Source organism: Macaca mulatta, chromosome 16 (genome assembly GCF_049350105.2).
Source record: "Macaca mulatta isolate MMU2019108-1 chromosome 16, T2T-MMU8v2.0, whole genome shotgun sequence".
NCBI lineage: Eukaryota > Metazoa > Chordata > Mammalia > Primates > Cercopithecidae > Macaca > Macaca mulatta.
Window position 1 is genome coordinate 82,593,175 of NC_133421.1, and position 21,835 is coordinate 82,615,009.

Consider the following 21,835-nt stretch of genomic DNA (forward strand, 5'->3'; position numbering starts at 1 on the left):
AGAAGACATTGCATCCCACACAGCCTGGCAACCCTCCCTAAGCCTCAATCGTTATGTCTAAAAATGCAATCCTCCAGAGGCCAGCCAGTGTGAAAACCCACCTATTGGGTTCACTGCTGAACTACAGAAACCGTTCCCAGTCAACAGACAAACTCATAAGCAGTAGTAAAACATGAAGTCAATGGCCAATACCTCCCTGTTCTTTAGTTCATCAAATCTTTTTCCAGAGGCACCTAAGGGAGGATGTTTAACAGGGAAAATGAGAGAAAGGGATGATGCCAAATACAAGATTAAAAGAGGACACTGAGACACCTGGAGAAGAGAGAGTGTCTTGAGGAGGAAGACAGGGATCAAAGAGCACCTGAACTCCATCGTGTTCCCGAACAGGACAAGCCCTGGGGTTGCTGATCTGGGGATGGGCACTTGGGAAGCTTAAGCTAGAAAGGAAAATCATCTCCTGCAAGACCATGTCCACAGGAAGAGTGCCATGCAGCAAATCAGACGCAGAACCAATAAGGAATTCAAGATTTTAGAGTAGAAAACAAAGACACTTAGCTAATGGCTGGCGACAGCAGTTCTATCATCTATAATCCACTTGACATCAGCTTGGCATCAGTTTCATTTTGCAAAACATGGCTTCAATAATTGCATCAGATCTGCAAGGCTCTGTAGGTAGAATTCGTATTGCCAAGTGAATTTTCCTATAAGAATAGGACATTAAGAGAAAAATCTGTTTCTTACCTGAGTGTTGTACGGCTTACGCTTCCCTGACTCGAGTACCCATTCACTTTTTCCCCCAACACTTCGGAAAGATTTACAGAAAATGCACAGATGGCACCTCACAACTGAATAATCTCCTAAAGTAAATCCACCTCTTGCTCTACCAGAAAATAATGCCTTCTCCTGGTCTTTCCACAGACACACAAAATGATAGGCAATTCCTGTATGCTAATAGACCAATGAAATGCACCAATAATGATAGTGATGACAAAGTTCACTAGTGAAGAATATCTATAACTGCATCAGACCAATCTGGTTCAACTTTTATGTCACAAAGCTGTAAGCTGCTTTTCAGTTGCCATGGACCCTCAGGTCATGTAACCTCAGCATGCCCAGATGAACCAAGTGTAAAACCGCAGGGGGAACCTAAGTGCTGGGACAGAGGAGTGGGACTAAATTAAGAAGCGGACACCACATGACCAGATCCAGGATCCAATCAGATTGAACTCTGGCATCACCCCATGGCAGGATCCAATCAGATAATGCCTCCTAACATCACCTCATTGCAAGATCCAATCAGATCACACCTCATTACTTATGTTTATAAAACCCAACCCAACTCCTAGCTGAGGGAGAGAGATTTGGGCATTCCCTCCTGTCTCCCTGCCAGTTGACTTGACTCCCAATAAAGCTGTTCTTCTTTCAAAAGCCAGTGCCATGGTATTGGCCTCTGTGTGCGTCGGGCAGCAAGCCCATTGATGTTTGGTAACATTTCAACTTCCTCCCCCAGAACATACTGCATATTTAAATGAGGCAATTAACAATTAGTAAGAGAATCAACTGATTCACTTTTAACTACCTTCTCTTTAGCCTACATAGGATGCTACGAAGAAAAGAAAAAAAGCTCAACTTGACAGCTGAGTGGGGACAACTGAGACAGAGAAGCCCAAGATCTTGAACAACACTGGGGGTATGGAGCCATCTGGGGTGTGATGAAATATAACCTATAGTCCCCTTGCCTTTCAAACACACACACACATACACACACACATATACACACACACACACACACACACATTGCATAAAATGTCAAGAGGCTCGTGAGCCCTTTGGTACTCATGCATGGAGCCCAGATATAAAGAACTCCTGGCCTGATTTCTAGAATTTACTCAACAATATAACTGTCCACACAGATGTAGATAATAAAATGCTCTATGCCACATTCTTTGTAATAGCAAAGCATCAGAATTAACCTCATGGGCATCCAGAGGGGGCTAATTAGGTAGCATCATGGCCAACAACAAGAATGGGATGGATCTATGAGAGCCACAGGAGACAAATACCCTAGGGTGCAAAAACACAATACAGAACAATGGGTCAGGTGTGATTATATAAACATAATAATTCTGAAAGGATGCACAAGAAACGAGAAACGATGCTTGTGTCTGAGATGGGGGGACTGGACCATAAGGGATTTGAAGGTGGAAGGAAAATTACTTTTAACCCATGTCATTATATTTTTAATTAAAAGAAAGCTAACTGGAGATGGATGGATGGATGGATGGATGAACGGACGGGAGAGAGAATGAAAGAAAGAGAGACTGATAGATTTAAAGGAACTTCTTCTGGTCTACCTAAGTCCCAAAATATCCCCAGCCTTGAGAATAGCTGATATCAGAAAACATTGCACACTAAGACATAAATGGGAAAGTATCTCATAAATGCTTTTCCCAGCTCAGGCTGCCGTCACTGCTGCCGCTCCTCAGAGCAGCTGAACTCCTCTCCCAGAGTGTGGCCTTTCTAGCTCTTCCTCTGGCCGAACCAATTATGGGGCATTACAACAGCAGCACCAATATTATGTTTTAAAGGCTAATGTTATTCACTAAATACCCATTAAACCAATCTCCTTGCTCCATTTACAGCAAGCTTAAGGGCAAATCCAGATGGTACAAATAATGCATATTCAGGCTCCATCTGCATGAAGCCAGTCATCAAATAGCCATTATCAGTGTTGGAGTCCTCAGCTGCCTGACACCCACAGGTGTGTCCAAGTGAGAAGAACAGCAACCTTTCAAGAGATGGCTGGGAGATCATCTCTGTGCTTCCCCAAGAGCCTGCATATGCCTTTGTAGCTGAACAGCTAGCAACGGTTACAAGGGTTGCTTGGTAACCTGGTAACAGGCTGTGCCTAGTGCCTAGTGTTCTGGAGCAGGGGACAGGATTACATCTCCCTCCCACACACCTCACTCCCCCACCATATAACTCTGGGTTGGCCAAGACCCAGGAGTCCCCAGAGGCTGTTCTGCAGAGCCAACTCCCCTGACCCTGTCCCTGGCTGTGGCTCCACTGGAAAATGTCCATCCAAGGGTTTGCCAATTTTTACCTTTTTTTATTGACAGGCACTGAATTCACTGCACCACCTTCCCCCGACCCCACCAGCCCATGGCCCTGAAGATAAAAATATCGGATAAAGTCTGGCCAACTTTTATATCCTAAAGAAGGCTCAGAATCAGGATTGTAAGGTCTTCAAAGGGGCACCCAGGAGCCCAGCGCAGTCGTGTTAGTGAAAATAGACAGAAAAGGCCTGTGGCCTTGTGTTCAGGACTCAGCATGAAAAATGACAAGTTTTACTTGAATACAGTGCTCTACTGTGTCACCAGACAGTCCTTGACTATGTTCCAGTAAAAAGAGAAGATGACACCTAAGGCGTTCTGATGAGTAAAAGTGACAAGTGTGATTGGAGGCAGGAGGAAGATTTGTCGTTCTAACCCTCTATCATTCAAGCTCACATTGGATGAAATTTTTGCTTCCTGGTTCCATCCCACATAGGAAGTTGTGAGAGGCAGTGAGGATTAACCCAAGTGGAGAAGACATTTGAGTTCTCCATGAATAATTCATGCAGGACATAATCTGAACACAGATATCGGAGCCCTGGTTGCAGCATAGCTGTAACTTTTGTACATTTGCTCTCCCTAAGGGCTAGAGATCATCTTAGCATAGAGATGGCAAAAAGATCCAATTAAAATGCCAGCACGGAAATGGGAAAGGACTGTTCTCCCTGTAATCACTCCTGTGAACGCAGTGACCGGTCACCAATTTGTTTTTCCTTAATTCACTCAGGAGAGCGCTCCACATAAGTGAGGAGGGGCCCATTCTCCACAGCATCTTGGCGTGGTTTTCGTCCCCAGGGTCTTGCAGGATTAAATGAGGGAACTTCTTACATAAATCCAAAGGGGAAAAAAAGGCATCCAACTCTCCTCATGCTCCTTGGCCCTTAAACTAGCCAAGTGCCCTTAGTAAACAATGAGGGGCAAGAAGGAGAGGGTCTGACCGTGAGGTTGGAAAACAATCTATTGCATTCCTTCTTCAACGACTTCTCAAAGGGCAACAGTCCACTCTGCCTCTCTCCCGACTGAGCTTCAGTAATTGCTATCTGATTCCTCTTGAGGGACGCGTTCCCTCTAACTCTGAGAAAAGGCATGACTATGCTCTCAGCATCTTTAGCTTTTCTGGCTCCAAATTGAATCAGTGAGATAAACATCCACAGTTGGCCGGGTGCGGTGGCTCATGCCTGTAATTCCAGCACTTCGGGAAGCCAAGGCGGCCAGATCTCCTGAAGTCAGGAGTTCAAGACCAGCCTGGCCAAATTGGTAAAACAGCATCTCTACTAAAAGTACAAAAAATTAGCCATGCGTGGACCTGTAGTCCCAGCTACTTGGGAAGTGGAGGCAGGAGAATCCCTTGAACCTGAAAGGTGGAGGTTGCAGTGAGCCGAGATCGCGCCACTGCACTCCAACCTGAGCGACAGAGCAAGACTCCCTCTCGAAAAAGAAAAAAAAAAAAATCCACAGCAGTCTCCCCGGGTAAATCAAAAAGATGTAAATTACAACACAAATGAAAAGGAGTATTCAGAGTTCAAGCCCCATCCCCATCATCACAGGTGACCCCTCTGTCCACCTGTGCAAGTTGAAAACATGATCAAAAGGTACCGTTACCTCCTGTAGACTAAGCATGTGGTTTGGACAACAAATGAGAAATGAAGGTTCTGGGCCAGATGCCAGTTTAGCTCCAGGCAGTCGTAGGGTGAGTGATTCAGAGGGACAGGACAGTGCCTGGCATTTCTCTCACTATTCATCCTACCACCAGCCCCCACGTCCATATTGCCTGACTCAGCTCAGCGTCTGCAGCAAAGAGCTTGCCTGAAAGAAGCCCAGCTCTACCTATCCGGATGGAAAGTTCACTCTCAGGGAAGAGCAGCGCGGGACCCTCAGGATCAGACTTCTTCTTCATCAACGTAGCGCCGAAGTTCAGGGCCAGGGCCGTCTGGGGGTCTTCTGCTGCACCCTGAAACAAGAAGCGGTCACATCACTATAGCACCACTACTATGTGAATTCCCCACATGCTCCTGGCTCACGGGCACCGAGGCAACTTGCCGATCTCTACCAAGACCACCACAGCTGAGCCAGTCCTCCGGCCAACCCAGTGGCCAGGCCAAGCTGTGTCTTCGGGAAGATGACAAACTTTCTAGGTATAGGACTTCAGTGGTTACAAAAAAAGAAAAAACAACACGATCTAAAAAGTCAGTGCTGATCCTAAAAATGGGGAAAATATACACCAGGAAAGACGGGGGCTCAAACACCAAAACCCCACTGCAAGCATCACTGCCGCACACACACAAAACCCCACTGCAAGCGTCGTCACCGCCAGGCAAATGAGCAAAGAAGTTGGTTCCTGATCTATCAAAAGAAGTCCGTGTGGCAGGTTCACATGAATGGCAGCCTCAGTAGAGGAACCACGGTCAACTTACTTAGGAATTCACCATCTCCACATCTTCACGTGTCTTATGAGATCAAAAGAGGAGATCCAAACAAAAGCATCTCAAAGGGCCGGGCGCGGCGGCTCATGCCTGTAATCCCAGCACTTTGGGAGGCCGAGGCGGGTGGATCACGAGGTGGGGAGATCGAGACCATCCTGGCTAACGTGGTGAAATCCCGTCTCTACTAAAAATACAAAAAATTAGCCGGGCGAGGTGGCGGGCGCCTGTAGTCCCAGCTACTCGGAGGCTGAGGCAGGAGAATGGCGTGAACCCGGGAGGCGGAGCTTGCAGTGAGCCGAGATCGCGCCACTGCACTCCAGCCTGGGCGACAGAGCGAGACTCCGTCTCAAAAAAAAAAAAAAAAAAAAAAAAAAAAACATCTCAAAGGAAGGAAGCAGTGCGAGTTGCAGAGAATGCACACATATTTAGAGTGAATCCAGAGGACCGTAAAACAATCATGTCATTCTTCTGCTTTATCCTAACTAGTTAAGCACTGATCAGTTTGATCGTTTCTCATTAACCAGGCAAAATCATCCACTTGATCCTCACATTAATTTGACAAATATTAATTAACTGCCAACTCTGTGGCTATTTAGTGAACGAGACACAATCTCTTCTGAAGCTTGTGTTCTGCTTAGGAGTAAATAAATGAACCCATAATGGGGTGGTAAGCTTCTCTTCCAAAGGCATCTTCTGGAAGCCCCAAGCCCGCTGACCACTCACAGATGCACAGGATCTCAACAGGAACAACGAGGCAGAGGACAGACTCAACCAACTACACAAGCACCTCCACTTTCACCCAAACGCCTCAAAGCTAAGGGAAGGGAGGCAGAATCATCTCAATCGGCAAAAACTAGTAGATATTTCTTGAAAACTAGGTGTCTCTGTCCGTTCAGGCTGCCATAAAATAAAATATTATCAACTGGGCAGCTTGTTTTTTTTTTTTCTGTTTTTGACAGAGTTTTACTCTGTCACCCAGGCTGGAGTGCAGTGGTGCGATCTCAGCTCACAGCAACCTCCGCCCCACCGTGTTCAAGCGATTCTCCTGCATCAGCCTCCTGAGTAGCTGGGGTTACAGGTGCTCACCACCACTCCCGGCTAATTTTTGTGTTTTTAGTGGAGATAGGGTTTCACCATGTTGGCCGGGCTAGTCTCGAACTCCTGACCTCAAGTGATCCACCTGCCTCGACCTCCCAAAGTGCTGGGATTACAGGCGTGAGCCACTGATCCCAGCCAGCTTTTAAACAACAGAAATGTACCACAGTTACTGGAGGCAGGAAATTCCAATCAAGGTACCAGCAGAGTCAGTGACTGGTGAGAGCCTGCTTCTTGCTTCACGACGGCACAGGCTAACTATGGAAGGGGCAACGGGTCTCTTTCACGCGTCTTTTATTACGGCATTAATCCCACACATGAGGGTTCTATCCCCTTAATCCAATGATCACCCAAAGGTCCCGCCTCCTAATACAATCACTGTAGCGGTTAGGATTTCAACATAGGCATCCTGAGGGGACGCAAACGTTTTCAGGCCACAGCACCAAGCAAAAATAGGTCCAAACAAACAGAAGTTTTCATTTAAAATATGTGTCTCTGATACAGGAGAGGAGAGAGCTTATAATCTAATCACATAAATGCATCCATTTATTTAAAAAAAATACTAAAACAATTTTCTTGGATTAGTTCCTTTCATGAAGGAATCTCACAAAAGGGATACCAGGCTGCTGTGACTGACACACACACACACACACACACACACACACACATCTTTTTTCATTGTCATGATCAGAGTTAAGAAAGAGAACCTAATGATTCAGAACTTTTATTTCATTATCCGCTTCCAACCAAATGTTGAAAATGAACACACAAGCCCTTCCTCCCATCTGTTCTCATTTGTCTAGACATCACTATTGTCATCATTTATTTGTGATGTCCTCTATGAACGTCCTTTAAGGTGCCAACACCCCCATTTAACTTTGTTTAAACGAAAGCCCCAAAAAAGCCTCCTGCCCCTCTTTGAGCTACCCTTGTACAAGTTTTCAGGCCCCTTTGGGTATCCACCTCTTCTGTCACATAGAGGCAGCTGCCCTGCAGTATCACGGTCAAGGTAGACCTACAGATGGCCAGAATCCTGGGAACAGAGAGGCTTTGGGAAGGCCAGTCTCTGCCTCTTCAGAAACCCCCCTCCCTAACCCTGCTGACACCTGGTGTCTGTGTGATATGCCACAGGCCATGGAGTCACAGCTCTGTTTGTTTATATGCTTTAGTTATTTCTAATTCTACATCTCCTGCTGACATCCGAGGAATCATTGCAGCAATAAAAGATATGCTTCACTATAGTATGTCAGCTGATTTTCCTTCCTTTGTCTTCTTTCTTTTTATAATGTGATTGATGCGTAACTGGGGGAAGGAATAGAAGGAGAACCATTTCATTACAGCAGAAATGCCACGGCATTAATACGCTTTAAGCTGCAACTGTGTATTTGATTGAAGCCCGTCTGGTAAGGTGCAGCTTGCAGAGACCCTGGTTTTCATTTAGAACATTTGTTTTCGATTATGTGATTTTTGTTCCCTGCAACCCAGAGGACATTGAGCACTGGGCATTTTGGAATGTCATAACTGGGGGGCTGAGGATGCTGCTGGTATCTCTAGTGGGTAGAGACCATGGATGCTATGAAACATCCAACAATGCATAGGACAGCCCCCACAACAGAGAATGAGCCAGGGCCAGGCACAGTGGCTCATGCCTATAATCCCAGCACTTCTGGAGGCCAAGGCAGGAGGATCACTTGAGCCCAGGAGTTCGAGACCAGCCTGGGCAACATAGTGAGGCCCCATTTCTTAAAAAAAAAAAAAAAATTAGCTAGGTATGATGGCACATGCCTGTAGTCCCAAGCTACCTGGGAGGCTGCAGCAGGAGGACTGCTTAAGCCCAGGAAGGCGAGGCTGCAGTGGGCCAAGACTGCGCTACTGCACTCCAGACTGGGCAACACAGAGTGACCCTGTCGGAAAAAAAAAAAAAAAAAAAGCCAGCAAAACGTCTACAGTGCTGAGCTTAAGATACCTGCTTTAGAAATAATTCGGATGATCAATCAGGACGCCACAGCTCCCTGTAATGCTGGAAACTCACATACCCTCTTTTTACTGTAAAGAGAAGACTTTTGCTAGTTTCTCTAGGAAGACTCCCTGCCCACCTTCATGCATTCCATAAATTTCTATTAAGCGTCAACTCTGTATCAGAGCTGCTTTGGGTACTGGCAATTCAAAAAAGCCATGTCTCCTATCCTCAGGAATCCTACATTCTCCTCCAAGAGACAGATAATAAACCCATCATAATAAACTAAAAAATAAGAGCTCCAGGTAGTGATAATGCCAAAAGAAAAATAAGCCATATCTGTAATTGACAGCCATCCTAGAACATTGCCTGGCACAAACCAGAACCCAGCCCATAAAATACAGGCTGGGTTCTGGTTTGTGCCAGGCAATGTTCCAAGCATTTTACATGTACTAGCCCATTATTAACTGTAAAGATGGAGCGTTCCTTTAGGGAAGATGCTGAGAGAGGTCTTTGTGGGAAGATGGTATTTGTTCTTCCCTTATTTTCAGGTCTTTGCCCAAACACTGACTCCCTCTTCCCCTCCAACTCTTTTCGCCTTTCTATCAATCTTTGCCCTGTGGGTTGCAGTGTTTTAGGGGCAGGGAGAAGGGCACTAAGAAAATCCCATCCTAACTTCACTTAGAAGCTGCCCTTTTAAAAGCTAGACAGAGATCCAGTGTCTCCACCTGTACCCCCTCCCACCTGTACCCCCTCCTTCCCCGATGTGCTCCATCCAACATTTAGCCTTCAGAACAACCAGGGTCAGCTATGCGGCGTGGGAGCCGCAGAGAGTATCTCCGGAGTAACGCCAAGGACAGCTCCTTCGCTATCTCCACACCTGGCAACACCTCCACACGCCTCTGATCCCAGGCACTGGCCTCCCAGGGCTCTTTTTAGACACCTTTCCAGGATTCTCAACACTCCCCCAGCTCTCAATTATTGATAGGGAAGAGGAATACATCCCTCTGAATTTCAAAAAACAGCGTGGAGGGAGATGCCAAGCTCTGCTTTGCTAGCTTTATCATCGTGTCCCTGGTGTGGGGGGAGACTCAGAAGTCCCACTGTGGCAAAGTGGCTCCCAACCTGCTGGGCTGACACGCCATCGCCTCCCCCCACCCCCCCATGCAGCCCCATCTGCTCACTGGGCATGGGGACTGCAGGCGGGGGGAACTGGAGCTCTTTACCAGGAAGCCTTAAATAAATACAGCCTTGGCCTGTGCAGGAGGAACCACGGTCCTCAGGGAGAAATTCCTTCTCTACGTCCCTCTCTTCTTTACTTGATACTGTTCTTTACATTTCTGGTTTGGTTTGGTTTGATTTGGTTTTCATCTCTGCAATGCCTTTCTATCCACGTTACCTCACTCAATCCTTGTAGCCCCGCAAGGTTGGCAAAGTGCAAGCGTGATCCTTCTTAGGGCAAACACGTGACCATTGCAAGCTGTTCTTGACTTTCCACAGCAGCCCCGACAGTCTGCTCTGCTGCCCATCAGAGGGTCAGTGAGTCACTCTTTCCGGTCTCCACAACACACAGTGCTTCAGGGAGGCCTCCAGGGCTTTGAATAGTTCAAGTGTGCTATGTCACCTTGCAGCTCCCAAATGTCAAGTGTCAAATACGAGGGCTCTTTCTCCAGCTGCAAGGTCACCCCCTCTTCTTCTCCACTGTTTCCTCTCCTGAGTCCCTTTCCCTGTCCTTCTTCCCGCATCCCCATCCACTCCAAATCCAGCTCAGTACCGAAAGCAGGGCGTGGGCCAATGGTGGCACAAGGTACCACCCACCCACCACCCAGGACTACGGAACTTGAGACTCCCGTCCTCTTAGGATGGAATTATTATCATAATGATTCTTCTTCTTGGTGTGGGGCCAATCCCTGGCTCAGAAAAAACAGCACAACTTCCACCCACTTTGGAAAGGCCATGCAGAAAGGCAGGAGCTGGAGAAGAAGGATAGCACTTTCCAGAAAAAAAAAAAAAAAAAGAGAGGAAGTAGAGAGAAAGGAAAAGAAAGATGATGAAATAATGTGAAGGAGGAGAGGCGGGCAGGAGGTAGGGAAGCAGCCCTGCAATATGCCTTACATTAAACAAAAAAGGCTTCACAAAACAATACATACATCTCCTTCGAGAAATAAAATCCTGGGGCTGTGCAGTGTCGCCTGCTGTCCCAGGCAGGAGAGCAACTGCTGGTGGCTGATGGCTCCAGATTCCCCCAAAAGAAACAAGTCACCTGAGAAACAGGCCACAGCATCACTGAAGGGACACAGCTGTCTGCATATTAAGTCTACCAGGGTGAACTAAGGCCCCCCTCTGCAAAGCACATTGGGTGTCCTAGCACTACAGACCCTGCAGCCTTCAAAACTTGCTGCAAGCGGCTTGGTGCATCTGCTCCAAGTCCCAGGACCAACCTTCAGTAGGTCTTAAGTCCCATCACCTCCTCTCTGGCTCTTCCTCTCTGGGGTGAGTCATTGCTACTAACAACTGTATCCGAGGATGGCAAAGCAGAGCAACGTGTGATGCTTGCCAGCATCTGGGAGGCAAACCTGACCTCCGCCAAACCCGCACACACCCTCTATCACATGGATTCAGGATCAGGGAGCTCTGCTCATTTTTTTTCTGAAGCTTCATTCAACAAGGGCTGTGATGGCCCTGTACTTCGCTGGCCCATGGAGGGCAGTCTCTTCATTTTTTGAAATTCTGCATTTGTTATTTTTATTTTTGAGAGACGGAGTCTCACTCTGTTGCCCAGGCTAGAGTGCAGTGGTGTGATCTTGGCTCACTGCAACCTCTGCCTCCCTAATTAAAGTGATTCTCCTGTCTCAGCCTCCCAGGTAGCTGGGATTACAGGTACCCACCACCATGCCTGACTAATATTTGTATTCTTAGTAGAGACGGGGTTTCACCATGTTAGCCAGGCTGGTCTCAAACTCCTGACCTCAACTGATCTGAGGGAGGCAGTCTCTTTAATTGAAGCTTGTCAACAAGTCAGAGCTCCCTGAGGAAGGGCCAGGGGCAAGGTCAGGGGATTAACTGGTGCCCCCTGCCAGCCACAGCTACATGGAGGCCAAGAGTTACACGCCAGTGGAGAAGGGTACAGGGATCTCAAGAGGAACCACCCTAGGGACTCGGGACATGTGGCTGCCAGGGAAGGGGCTGGTGGGTGGCCTGCCTGGGGCCCAGCATAGGCGCTGCCTCCTCCCATTCCCCAGCCTCTGCCTCCTGCCATCCTCACTTCACCCCAGACACACAAGGCAACATTCAATAATTGATGCTGTTTTTATTACTGAGAAGTTGCCATAATAATGACACTCGTAACACAATCTTTTAAATTATTCCACATAATGGAAAAAAAATTAAATGTCGCCCCTGATCAACAGTCAGAATATGGATGGTGCTTACATAACAGATGACCTTCTCTCCTTGGGAGCCCGGCAGTAGACGGCTGCCCAGGGCCAGGCTGGCTCCCGGTGATGAGCAGCAGCTAAGAAGCAAACAGGGACACGGAGTGGCACAGACACTGGGGCAGAGGGTACAGTCCTGCCTCGGGTATCAGGCAGGTCACTGTTGTCTTCTTTGCCCTGGTTAACCTATATATTCAGGGATCACGGGTCACAGTCAGAATCCCTAAAGACGAGGAGGATCACAGCTTAAGTACTTGGGCCCTCCTGGTTTTTTAATGCAATTCTTGCCTTGTCCAAAGCACTAGGATTATACCTCTAACTCGGCTTCAGTTCATTCCTCTTACAGCAATAATGCTACATCCAATCAGTGGACAGCAAGGCAGGTTTTCAAGCTTTGAATTATTCTATACTCGAGGTTTTTAAATCTTGGCCAAAGAAGCCTGAGCTCCCTCCTCCAGGAAGCCTTCCTAGATTTACCCAACCTAGTATGGATCAAATGCACTCCCTTCCATTCTCCCCTGGCACCTGAATGAATAGGCTTTAACTTTTCAGTTCTCTCTCTTTTTTTTTTTTTTTTTTGAGACAGTCTTGTTCTGTCGCCCAAGATGGAGTGTAGTGGTGCAATCTCGGCTCACTGCAACCTCTGTCTCACAGGTTCAGGCAATTCTCCTGCCTCAGCCTCTCGAGTAGTTGAGACTACAAGTGTGCAACACCATGTCTGGCTAATTTTTTTTTTTTTTAAAGTAGAGATGAGGTTTCACCATGTTGGCCAGGCTGGCCTAACACTCCTGACCTCAAGTGATCCATTCTCCGCAGCCTCCCAAAGTGCTGGGATTACAGGTGTGAGCCACTGCATCCAGCTAACTTTTCAGTTTTCTTAACTATCGCAAAGCCATGAGGCTCAAAATGGCAGCTGTGTCTCACAGCCCTACTGTCAGCGCCCAGCACATGGTCTGTGTTCAATAATTCAACTAATTTACCTGAATGAACTAAATGACAGAGGCTCCAAAATAAGTGCAAAACGTTGCATAATACAGAACATACCAATCTAGGGTAACCACAAGTGGTTAGGCCCTGAGAAAAGAGAGGATTGGTGCAGAGAGGGGAAGAAAAGGCTTAAAAGAATTAAAGATGTTCTAGCTAATGCCAAAAAGCGTGAGGTTCCATCCACCCCTGCTGTCTATCCTCTTGATGATTAAGATAATCAATATCAGCCCTGCGACCACATGAGGATGGGTAGATATCTATCCTGTGACTCTCCACTGAAAGCTTCCATCTCCATCCCCCTTTCTGGCAGAAATAAGAGTGGGACAGCCTAGCTCATTCCCTTTTAAGGTAAGATCTTTCCACCCTGAAGCCCATGATCCCTCCAACGCCATATCTTCCAGCTTCCTCCCCATCTCCTTCATGACCTTACCATGAAGCTTCACTAATGGTGGAAGTTAATTACGAACTTCTAGCTATATTTAAGCTACATAAGTACGCCATTACTCAAACTATCTTGTAAGAGACAAAACCTTTTCCAAGTCCCGATGCCAAAGTTCTATTCATAATCAAGCGTATTTACCCACATAAAAACAGATTTTAAAGCATTACACAGCTCTGCAGACATACAGTTCTATGAGAATCTGCAGAGAGCCCTCCAGTAGCCATTCCAGGTAATCAGCCCTGAGCTTGTATTCCAAAGAGCTAGGGCTCCTACTAGCACAGCTGACAGAGAGATAGGGCTTGGCAGAGTTTTCCAAAGTATTATGCTTTTTCTTTTAGCTCAAAAATATCATTGTCCTTAAAACAGTAATAGAAATCTGAAGGAACACAAGTAACTGAAGTATAACGAAGTATTTCTTTTCTAATCCTCGATGATGATCCAACACTCTTAATCTAATCCTAGACTTAGTCCTAGAGTTTATTAAAATGCACCCATATAATCCACTCTGAGCTTTTTCTGGCTTCTCAACAGACTAAGAACCTCCAGCTGGTGTTTCTCAATAAAGTTTTTCTGACCTATGTTATCCATTAGGAGGATATTAGATGCCTTCAAAAATCCATCAAGGCCGGGCGCGGTGGCTCAAGCCTGTAATCCCAGCACTTTGGGAGGCCGAGGCGGGTGGATCACGAGGTCAGGAGATCGAGACTATCCTGGCTAACATGGTGAAACCCCGTCTCTACTAAAAATACAAAAAACTAGCCGGGCGTGGTGGCAGGCGCCTGTAGTCTCAGCTACTTGGGAGGCTGAGGCGGGAGAATAGCGTGAACCCGGGAGGCGGAGCTTGCAGTGAGCCGAGATCACGCCACTGCACTCCAGCCTGGGAGACACAGCGAGACTCCCTCTCAAAAAAAAAAAAAAAAAAAAAAAAAAATCCATCAAAAGCTACAATTTCTCTTTCCTAAAAATGTGTATGTATCATGCAACTATTGCTAGGTAGCAAAATACTCCAAACCTTGGTGGTTTAAAAAAACTGCCAGTTATTATTGTTCTGTGGTCAACTGGGCATGGCTGCTCACCCACCTGGGCTCACTGGTGCATCGGAGGTCAGCTGGTGGCTCATCCAGGGGCTGGGTGGTCTAAGATGGCACATGCACCTGGCAGCCAGCAGGCAGTTGGCCAGGAGTGGACTGGAAAACACTGATTCTTCTTGGTGGGGCCTGTCATCTTCCAGCAGACTAGATGGAGCTCATTCGTAGGCTAACCTCAGCACCCAATGCTAAGTGCTTTTCAAGTCTCTGCATCACAGAGGCCAAAGCATCATCCCACTGGCCAAATCAAGTCAATGAGTATCCACATTGAAGGGGTGGATGACTCAATGGTACTTTTTGTTGGGAGGACCTGCAATGTCACATTGTCAGGTCTGGATGCCGACGGGGGAAATTTGTGACTGTTTTGCCATTTATTGCAGTACATATGCACAAACATATAAAATGTTGTGTGTAATATGAGGAACCCCAGGAATTCCCTGTAGCTGTCCATGGATCCAGACTAGAAACAATTGCTTCAGCTTAAACCCACACACTCAATCTCAATCATCTAAAATAGGGTTTCTCCAATGGGGACCCAAAGATACATTCTTAGAGGTCTGAAAGTTTTATACAGACTTTTTTAAATTTCAGCCAGGCGCCGTGCCTCATGCCTGTAATCCCAGCACTTTGGGAGGCCAAGGCGGATAGATCGCCTCAGGTCAGAAGTTCGAGAACAGTCTGGCCAACAAGGAAAAAACCCCATCTCTACTAAAAACATAAAAGTTAGCCAGGCATGGTAGTGCACACCTGTAGTTCCAGCTACTTGGGAGGCTGAGGCAGGAGAATCGCTTGAACCCAGGAGACAGAGGTTGCAGTGAGCCAAGATGGTGCCACAGCACTCCAGCCTGGGCAACAAAGCAAGACCCTGTCTCAAAAAAAACAAAAAAATTAGCCAGGCATGGTGTCTTGCACCTATAACCCCAGCTACTCTGGAGGCTAAGGCAGGAGAATTGCTTGAACCCAGTGGGGTGCAGAGGTTGCAGCGAGCTGAGATTACACCACTTCACTCCAGCCTGGGCGAAAGAGCAAAACTCCGTCCCAACAACAACAATAACAACAAAAATAGACACATAGACCAATGGAACAGAATAGAAAACCCAGAAATAAACCCAAATACTTAAAGCCAACTGGTCTTCAACAAAGCCAACAAAAACATAAAGTGGGGAAAGGACACCCTTTTCAACAAATGGTGCTGGGATAATTGGCTAACCACATATAGGAGAATGAAACTAGATCCTCATCTCCCACCTTATACAAAAAACAAATCAAGATGGATTAAGCACTTAAATCTAAGATGTGAAACTATACAAATTTTAGAAGATAAAATTGGAAAAACTCTTCCAGACATTGGTTTAGGCAAGGATTTCAAGACCAAGAACCCAAAAGCAAATGCAATAAAAAATGAAGATAAATAGCTGGGACTTAAAGAGTTTTTGCATGGCAAAAGGAACAGTCAGCAGAGTAAAGAGACAACCCACAGAGTGGGAGAAAATCTTCACAATCTATACATCTGACAAAGGACCAATACCCAGAATCTACAATGAACTCAAATCAGTAAGAAAAAAAACAAACAATCCCATCAAAAAGTGAGCTAAGGACATGAATGGACAATTCTCAAAAGAAGATGGCCCGGCACAGTGGCTCACACCTGCAACCCCAGCACTTTGGGAGGCCAAGGCAGGCATATCACCTGAGATCAGGAATTCGAGACCAGCCTGGCCAACATGGCGAAACTTCGTCTCTACTAAAAACACAAAAATTAGAAGGGCATGGTGGCATGCACCTGTAATCTCAGCTACTCAGGAGGCTGAGGCACAAGAATTGCTTGAACCTGGGAGGCGGAGGTTGCAGTGAGCCGAGATTGTGCCGCTGCACTCCAGCCTGGACAGAGCGAGACTCTGTCTTAAAAAAAAAAAGAAAGAAAGAAAGAAAAAGAAGATATACAAATGGCCAACAAACATATGAAAAAAGGCTCAGCATCACCAATGATCAGGAAAATGCAAATCAAAACCACAATGCAATAGCACCTGAATCCTGCAAGAATGACCATAATAAAAATAAAATAAAAGAACAGTAGATGTTTGCACAGATGTGGTGATCAGAGAACACTTCTACAATGCTGCTGGAAATGCAAACTAGTACAACCACTATGGAAAATAGTGTGGGGATTCCTTAAAGAATTAAAAGTACAACTACCATTGGATCCAGCAATCCCACTACTGGGTATCTACCCAGAGGAAAAGGCGTCATCACATGAAAAAGATACTTGCACATGCGTGTTTGTAGCAGCACAATTTACAGCTGCAAATGTCCATGAATCAATGAGTGGACAAAGAAACTGTGGTGTGTATATATATATATATATATACGATCGAATACTACTCAGTCATAAGAAGGATTGAATTAACAGCATTTGCAGTGATCTGGATGAGATTGGTGACTATTACTCTAAGTGAAGTAACTCAAGAATGGAAAACCAAACATCGTATGTTCTCACTGATATGTGGGAGCTAAGCTATGAGGACACAAAGGCATAAGGATGATACAATGGACTTTGGGAACTTGGGGGGAAGGGTGGCAGAAGAAGGAGGGATAAAAGACTACAAACAGGGTGCAGTGTATACTGCTCAGGTGATGGGTGCACCAAAGTCTCACAAACCACCACTAAAGAACTTACTCATGTAACCAAATACCAGCTGTACACCAATAACCTACGGAAATTTTTTTAAATATATACTAATATTGAGAATCTAACAATGATTCTTCTAAGTTCAAAAATAACAAAAACTATTTAAGTCACCACTCTCTGTGCCTCCAGTGGTTTAAGTAGGAGCCAAGAGTCCATGCATGCCTCTGTACACGGACAAAATCTCCTTAATGCCTCATTCTGTCTTAAACCACAATTTCCCAGAGTTCCCTGCTTCGTGAGATGCTCCAAACGAAAGATTCTGCAGACAAACATGTTTGGTGAGGTCTATTTCATAAGCAGATAAAGATTCTGAGAAATCCCGCAGTAAAGAACAAGGTTTTGTTTAATCCTATATTTCCCATACTTATTTGGCCACATATAAAGCCTATTCATACTCGGCAGATGATTTTTTAGGGAACAGTGTTCAATGCAACTCTATTCTGTATTCAATGAGCAGAATACTCAGCAAAATATTTCTCCTCACACAGGAGCATGATCATATTTATCCAGGGGAAAAGGCACTGGAACCCTTGGCCTCAAAATGTCTATCACTTTCACAAATAAATGTCTGTGTTTACCATCCTTAAAAAATGATTCAGTAGCATTTATCATAGAAAGATGGATAAATAGATAAAAATGATTCAGTAGCATTTATCATAGAAAGATGGATAAACAGATAAAAATGATTCAGTAGCATTTATCATAGATAGATGAATGGATAGGTAGCCTCTTATATAGATAGGTAGGTAGGTAGGTAGGTAGGTAGATAGACAGACAGACAGATACATAGCCTCTTGTAGTCATAGCGGCTAGAGATTATAAAAACCATAAGGTAATTATTCTATAAAACCCAGCCCTCAGGCTGGATATGGTGGTTCACACCTGTAATCCCAGCACTTTGGGAGGCTGAGGCAGGAGAATCCCTTGACTCCAGGAGTTTGAGACCAACCTGAACAACATGGTGAGACCCCGTCTCTACAAAAATAAAATAAAGAATTAAATTAAATTAAAAAGCGGGTATAGTGGCACATATCTGTGGTCCCAGCTACTAGGGAAGCAGGAGGATCACTTGGGCCCAACAGCTCAAGGCTGCAGTGAGCCATGATCGCACCACTGTCCTCCTGCCAAGCAACATAGTGAGACTCTGTCTCAAAAAAACAAACAAACAACAAAAAGCCCTTCCTTTTTCTTTACCACAATTTATAAAAATAAAAATAAGTACACCAGCCCTTCTATTACCAATCCTGGAAAAGGGATCTTTATCTCAGCACTGCTGAGGAAAAAAGGTTAAAGTATGGCTTATCAACATTTTTCATAGCTCTGGCAACCATAAAATGATTTTTCCTGACCCCAGGAACAAGAGCGAGAGAGTGTGTGCACAGAAGAGCCAGCATGAAAGAGCAAGCCGAAGACAGTCACAAGCCACCGGAGTGGACTGATGGCTTGGGAGGCCTGTTCTCATCACCTTCTGGTGAGGACTCCCAGTATTAGGACAATGGATAAGGCTGGAAAGACATATGCTTGATATTCTCACATTTTTGCTTAGAAATTTTTGCTTAGAAAAGCAATCATTAAAAGTCAGGAAACAACAGATGCTGGAGAGGATATGGAGAAATAGGAATGCTTTTACACTGTTGGTGGGAGTGTAAATTAGTTCAACCATTGTGGAAGACAGTGTGGTGATTTCTCAAGGATCTAGAGCCAGAAATACCATTTGATCCAGCTATCCCATTACTGGGTATATATCCAAAGGATTATAAATCAATCTGCTATAAAGACACATGCACACGTATGTTTATTGTAGCACTGTTCGCAATAGTAAAGACTCAGAACCAACCCAAATCAATGATAGACTGGATAAAGAAAATGTGGCACATATACACCATGGAATACTATGCAGCCATAAAAAATGATGATTTCAGTTCCTTTGCAGGGACTGGGATGAAGCTGGAAACCATCATTCTCAGCAAACTAACACAAGAACAGAAAACCAAATACTGCATGTTCTCACTTATAAGTGTAAGTTGAACAATGAGAACACATGGACACAGGGAGGGGAACGTCACACACTGAGGCCTGTCGGGGGGTGGAGCTAGGGAAGGAATAGCATTAGGAGAAATACCTAATGTAGATGACAGGTTGATGCTGCAGCAAACCACCATGGCACGTGTATATCTACGCAACAAACCTGCACATTCTGCACATGTATCCCAGAACTTAAAGTACAATTAAAAAAAAAGAAAGAAAGAAATATGCTTGGTATTAACCCCAAAGTGATAGAAAACAACTCTGCACAAACCCTCTGGTCTGAATACGCTGAGATTTATGCCTTCTCCTGTGACTGTATTTGTTCCTCAATATCTTGCAGTGATGGAAACAGACAGGTAGCATCCCAGGGGCTGAGCCATGTCCCCGGCCACCAAAGTTTGCACGTCCTAACTCCCACAACCTCAGAATGTAGCTGTATTTGGAGACAGTGTCTTCAAAGAGGTAATTAAGTTAAAATGAGGTCACTGGGGGCCCTAATCCAATATGACCAGTGTCCTTATAAGGAGGAGAAATAAGGAGGCTGAGGTGGGAAAATCGATTGAGCCTGTGAAGTGGAGGCTGCAGTGAGCTGTGATTGAGCCAATACACTCCAGCCTGGGTGACAGGGCGAGACCCTGTCTCAGCAAGAAAAGTGCCGGGCAGGGGGTAGGATTTAAACACAGAGACACAGATAGACGGAAGATGGTGAAGACACAAGGAGAAGATGGCCGTCTACAAGCCAGAGAGGCCTGGCCCAGATCCCTCCCTCCGAAACCTCTAAAGGAGCCCACGCTGCTGGCACCTTGATTTCAGACTTCCAGCCTCCAGAACTGAGACAATAAATGTCTGCTGTTTAAGCCACCCAGTCTATGGTACTTTGTTACGACAGTCCCAGCAAACTAAAACAGTTGCCATTTTACATGGGTAGAAACTAAGTCACAGAAGCTAATAAGTTACTTCACTTCACACCATCAGTCAGAGGTACAAGCAGGATTTGGACCCAGAACTTCTGATTTCAAATCCCACCACTTCTCTGGCCCCATGCTGCTCCCAGTGGTCAACCAGCAATGAACTGCAACAATTGAGGCTTCAAGAAGTGACACCCTAATGATGGACACAAGGGGTGTGTGTGCACATGTGCGCACACCAGGTGCTAGGTTATGAGCCACTGCATTCAGCGGAGGAGACTGTTTGACATTTCAGGGCAATCGGGGCTCCTCTTGGTGTGGCCTGTCTCTGTGGTCCCAGCACAATCCCAGAAAATGGAACCATGAATCCCAACCTCTTCTCATCCTATACATGACTGCCCATGCAAACCTCACTTCCCTGGTGCAGAGAGATGGAAAGTAAACCAAGATTCTGTGGGGCGATGTCTCAACTTAAACCCGACCTCCACGCTGCAAGAGAAAAACTGGCAAATGCACTGTTGTTAAAGATGGCCTCCAGTGAAAAACATGACAGAGTTTGGTCCTCAGCAGGGACAGAGATGCCCTCTGGAGGCATTAAACCTCTAACCACCCATCAAGGAAATCAGCATCGAGTGACTCAAAGACAAGCATTAGCTACACGACACCAGGAGAGAAAGATCAGCCTTAAAAAAAGTCAAGAGGGCTGGGCACCGTGGCTCACGCCTGTAATCCCAGCACTTTGAGAGGCCGATGCGTGCGGATCACGAGGTCAGGAGATCAAGACCATCCTGGGCAACATGGTGAAACCCCGTCTCTACTAAAATACAAAAACTTAGCTGGGCATGGTGGCGGGTGCCTGTAGTCCCAGCCACTTGGGAGGCTGAGGCAGGAGAATAGCTTGAACCTGGGAGGCGGAGGTTGCAGTGAGCTGAGATCGTGCCACCACACTCCAGCCTGGCGACAAGAGTGAGAGTCTGTCTCAAAAAAAAAAAAAAAAAATCAAGAGAGCTTCAGCGTTCACGTCCTAAACCATGTCAAGCAAAACATGATGTTGCTGGCCCAAAGGATGGGAAGCCTTGGCCAGGTGCAGTAGCTCACACCTATCAGCCAAGTACTTTGGCAGGCTGAGGCAGAAGGATTGCTTGAGCCCAGGAGTTTGAGATCACCTGGGCAACATAGCAAGACTCTGTCTCTACAAAAAAAAAAAAATAATAATTAAAAATAAGGGCTGGGAGCAAAAATAAATAAATAAATAAATAAGGGCCAGGCGCGGTAGCTCACACCTGTAATCCCAGCACTTTGGGAGGCCAAGGCGGGTGGATTGCTTGAGCCCATAAGTTTGAGACCAGCCTGAACAACATGGCAAAACTCTGTCTCTACAAAAAATACAAAAATTAGCTGGATGTGGCCGGGCGCGGTGGCTCAAGCCTGTAATCCCAGCACTTTGGGAGGCCGAGACGGGCGGATCACGAGGTCGGGAGATCGAGACCATCCTGGCTAACACGGTGAAACCCCGTCTCTACTAAAAAAATACAAAAAACTAGCCGGGCGAGGTGGCGGGCGCCTGTAGTCCCAGCTACTCGGGAGGCTGTGGCAGGAGAATGGCGTGAACCCGGGAGGCGGAGCTTGCAGTGAGCTGAGATCCGGCCACTGCACTCCAGCCTGGGTGAC

General features: G+C 46.0%; 1 protein-coding gene across 4 annotated transcripts in view; it reads right to left on the minus strand.

The window, feature by feature from the left end:
- The window catches only part of SLC39A11 (solute carrier family 39 member 11), a 564,973-nt gene that overhangs the window by 307,127 nt on the left and 236,011 nt on the right, over nt 1-21,835 (minus strand). For 2 of the 4 annotated variants that reach the window (XM_077972623.1, XM_001085226.4), the window contains exon 5: nt 4,941-5,064. In XM_077972623.1, coding sequence (XP_077828749.1) covers nt 4,941-5,064 — 124 coding nt within the window. Of the gene's footprint in view, nt 1-4,919; nt 5,065-21,835 lie in introns of all 4 variants that reach the window. The other 2 variants (XM_077972622.1, XM_001085341.4) reach the window with 1 other exon arrangement.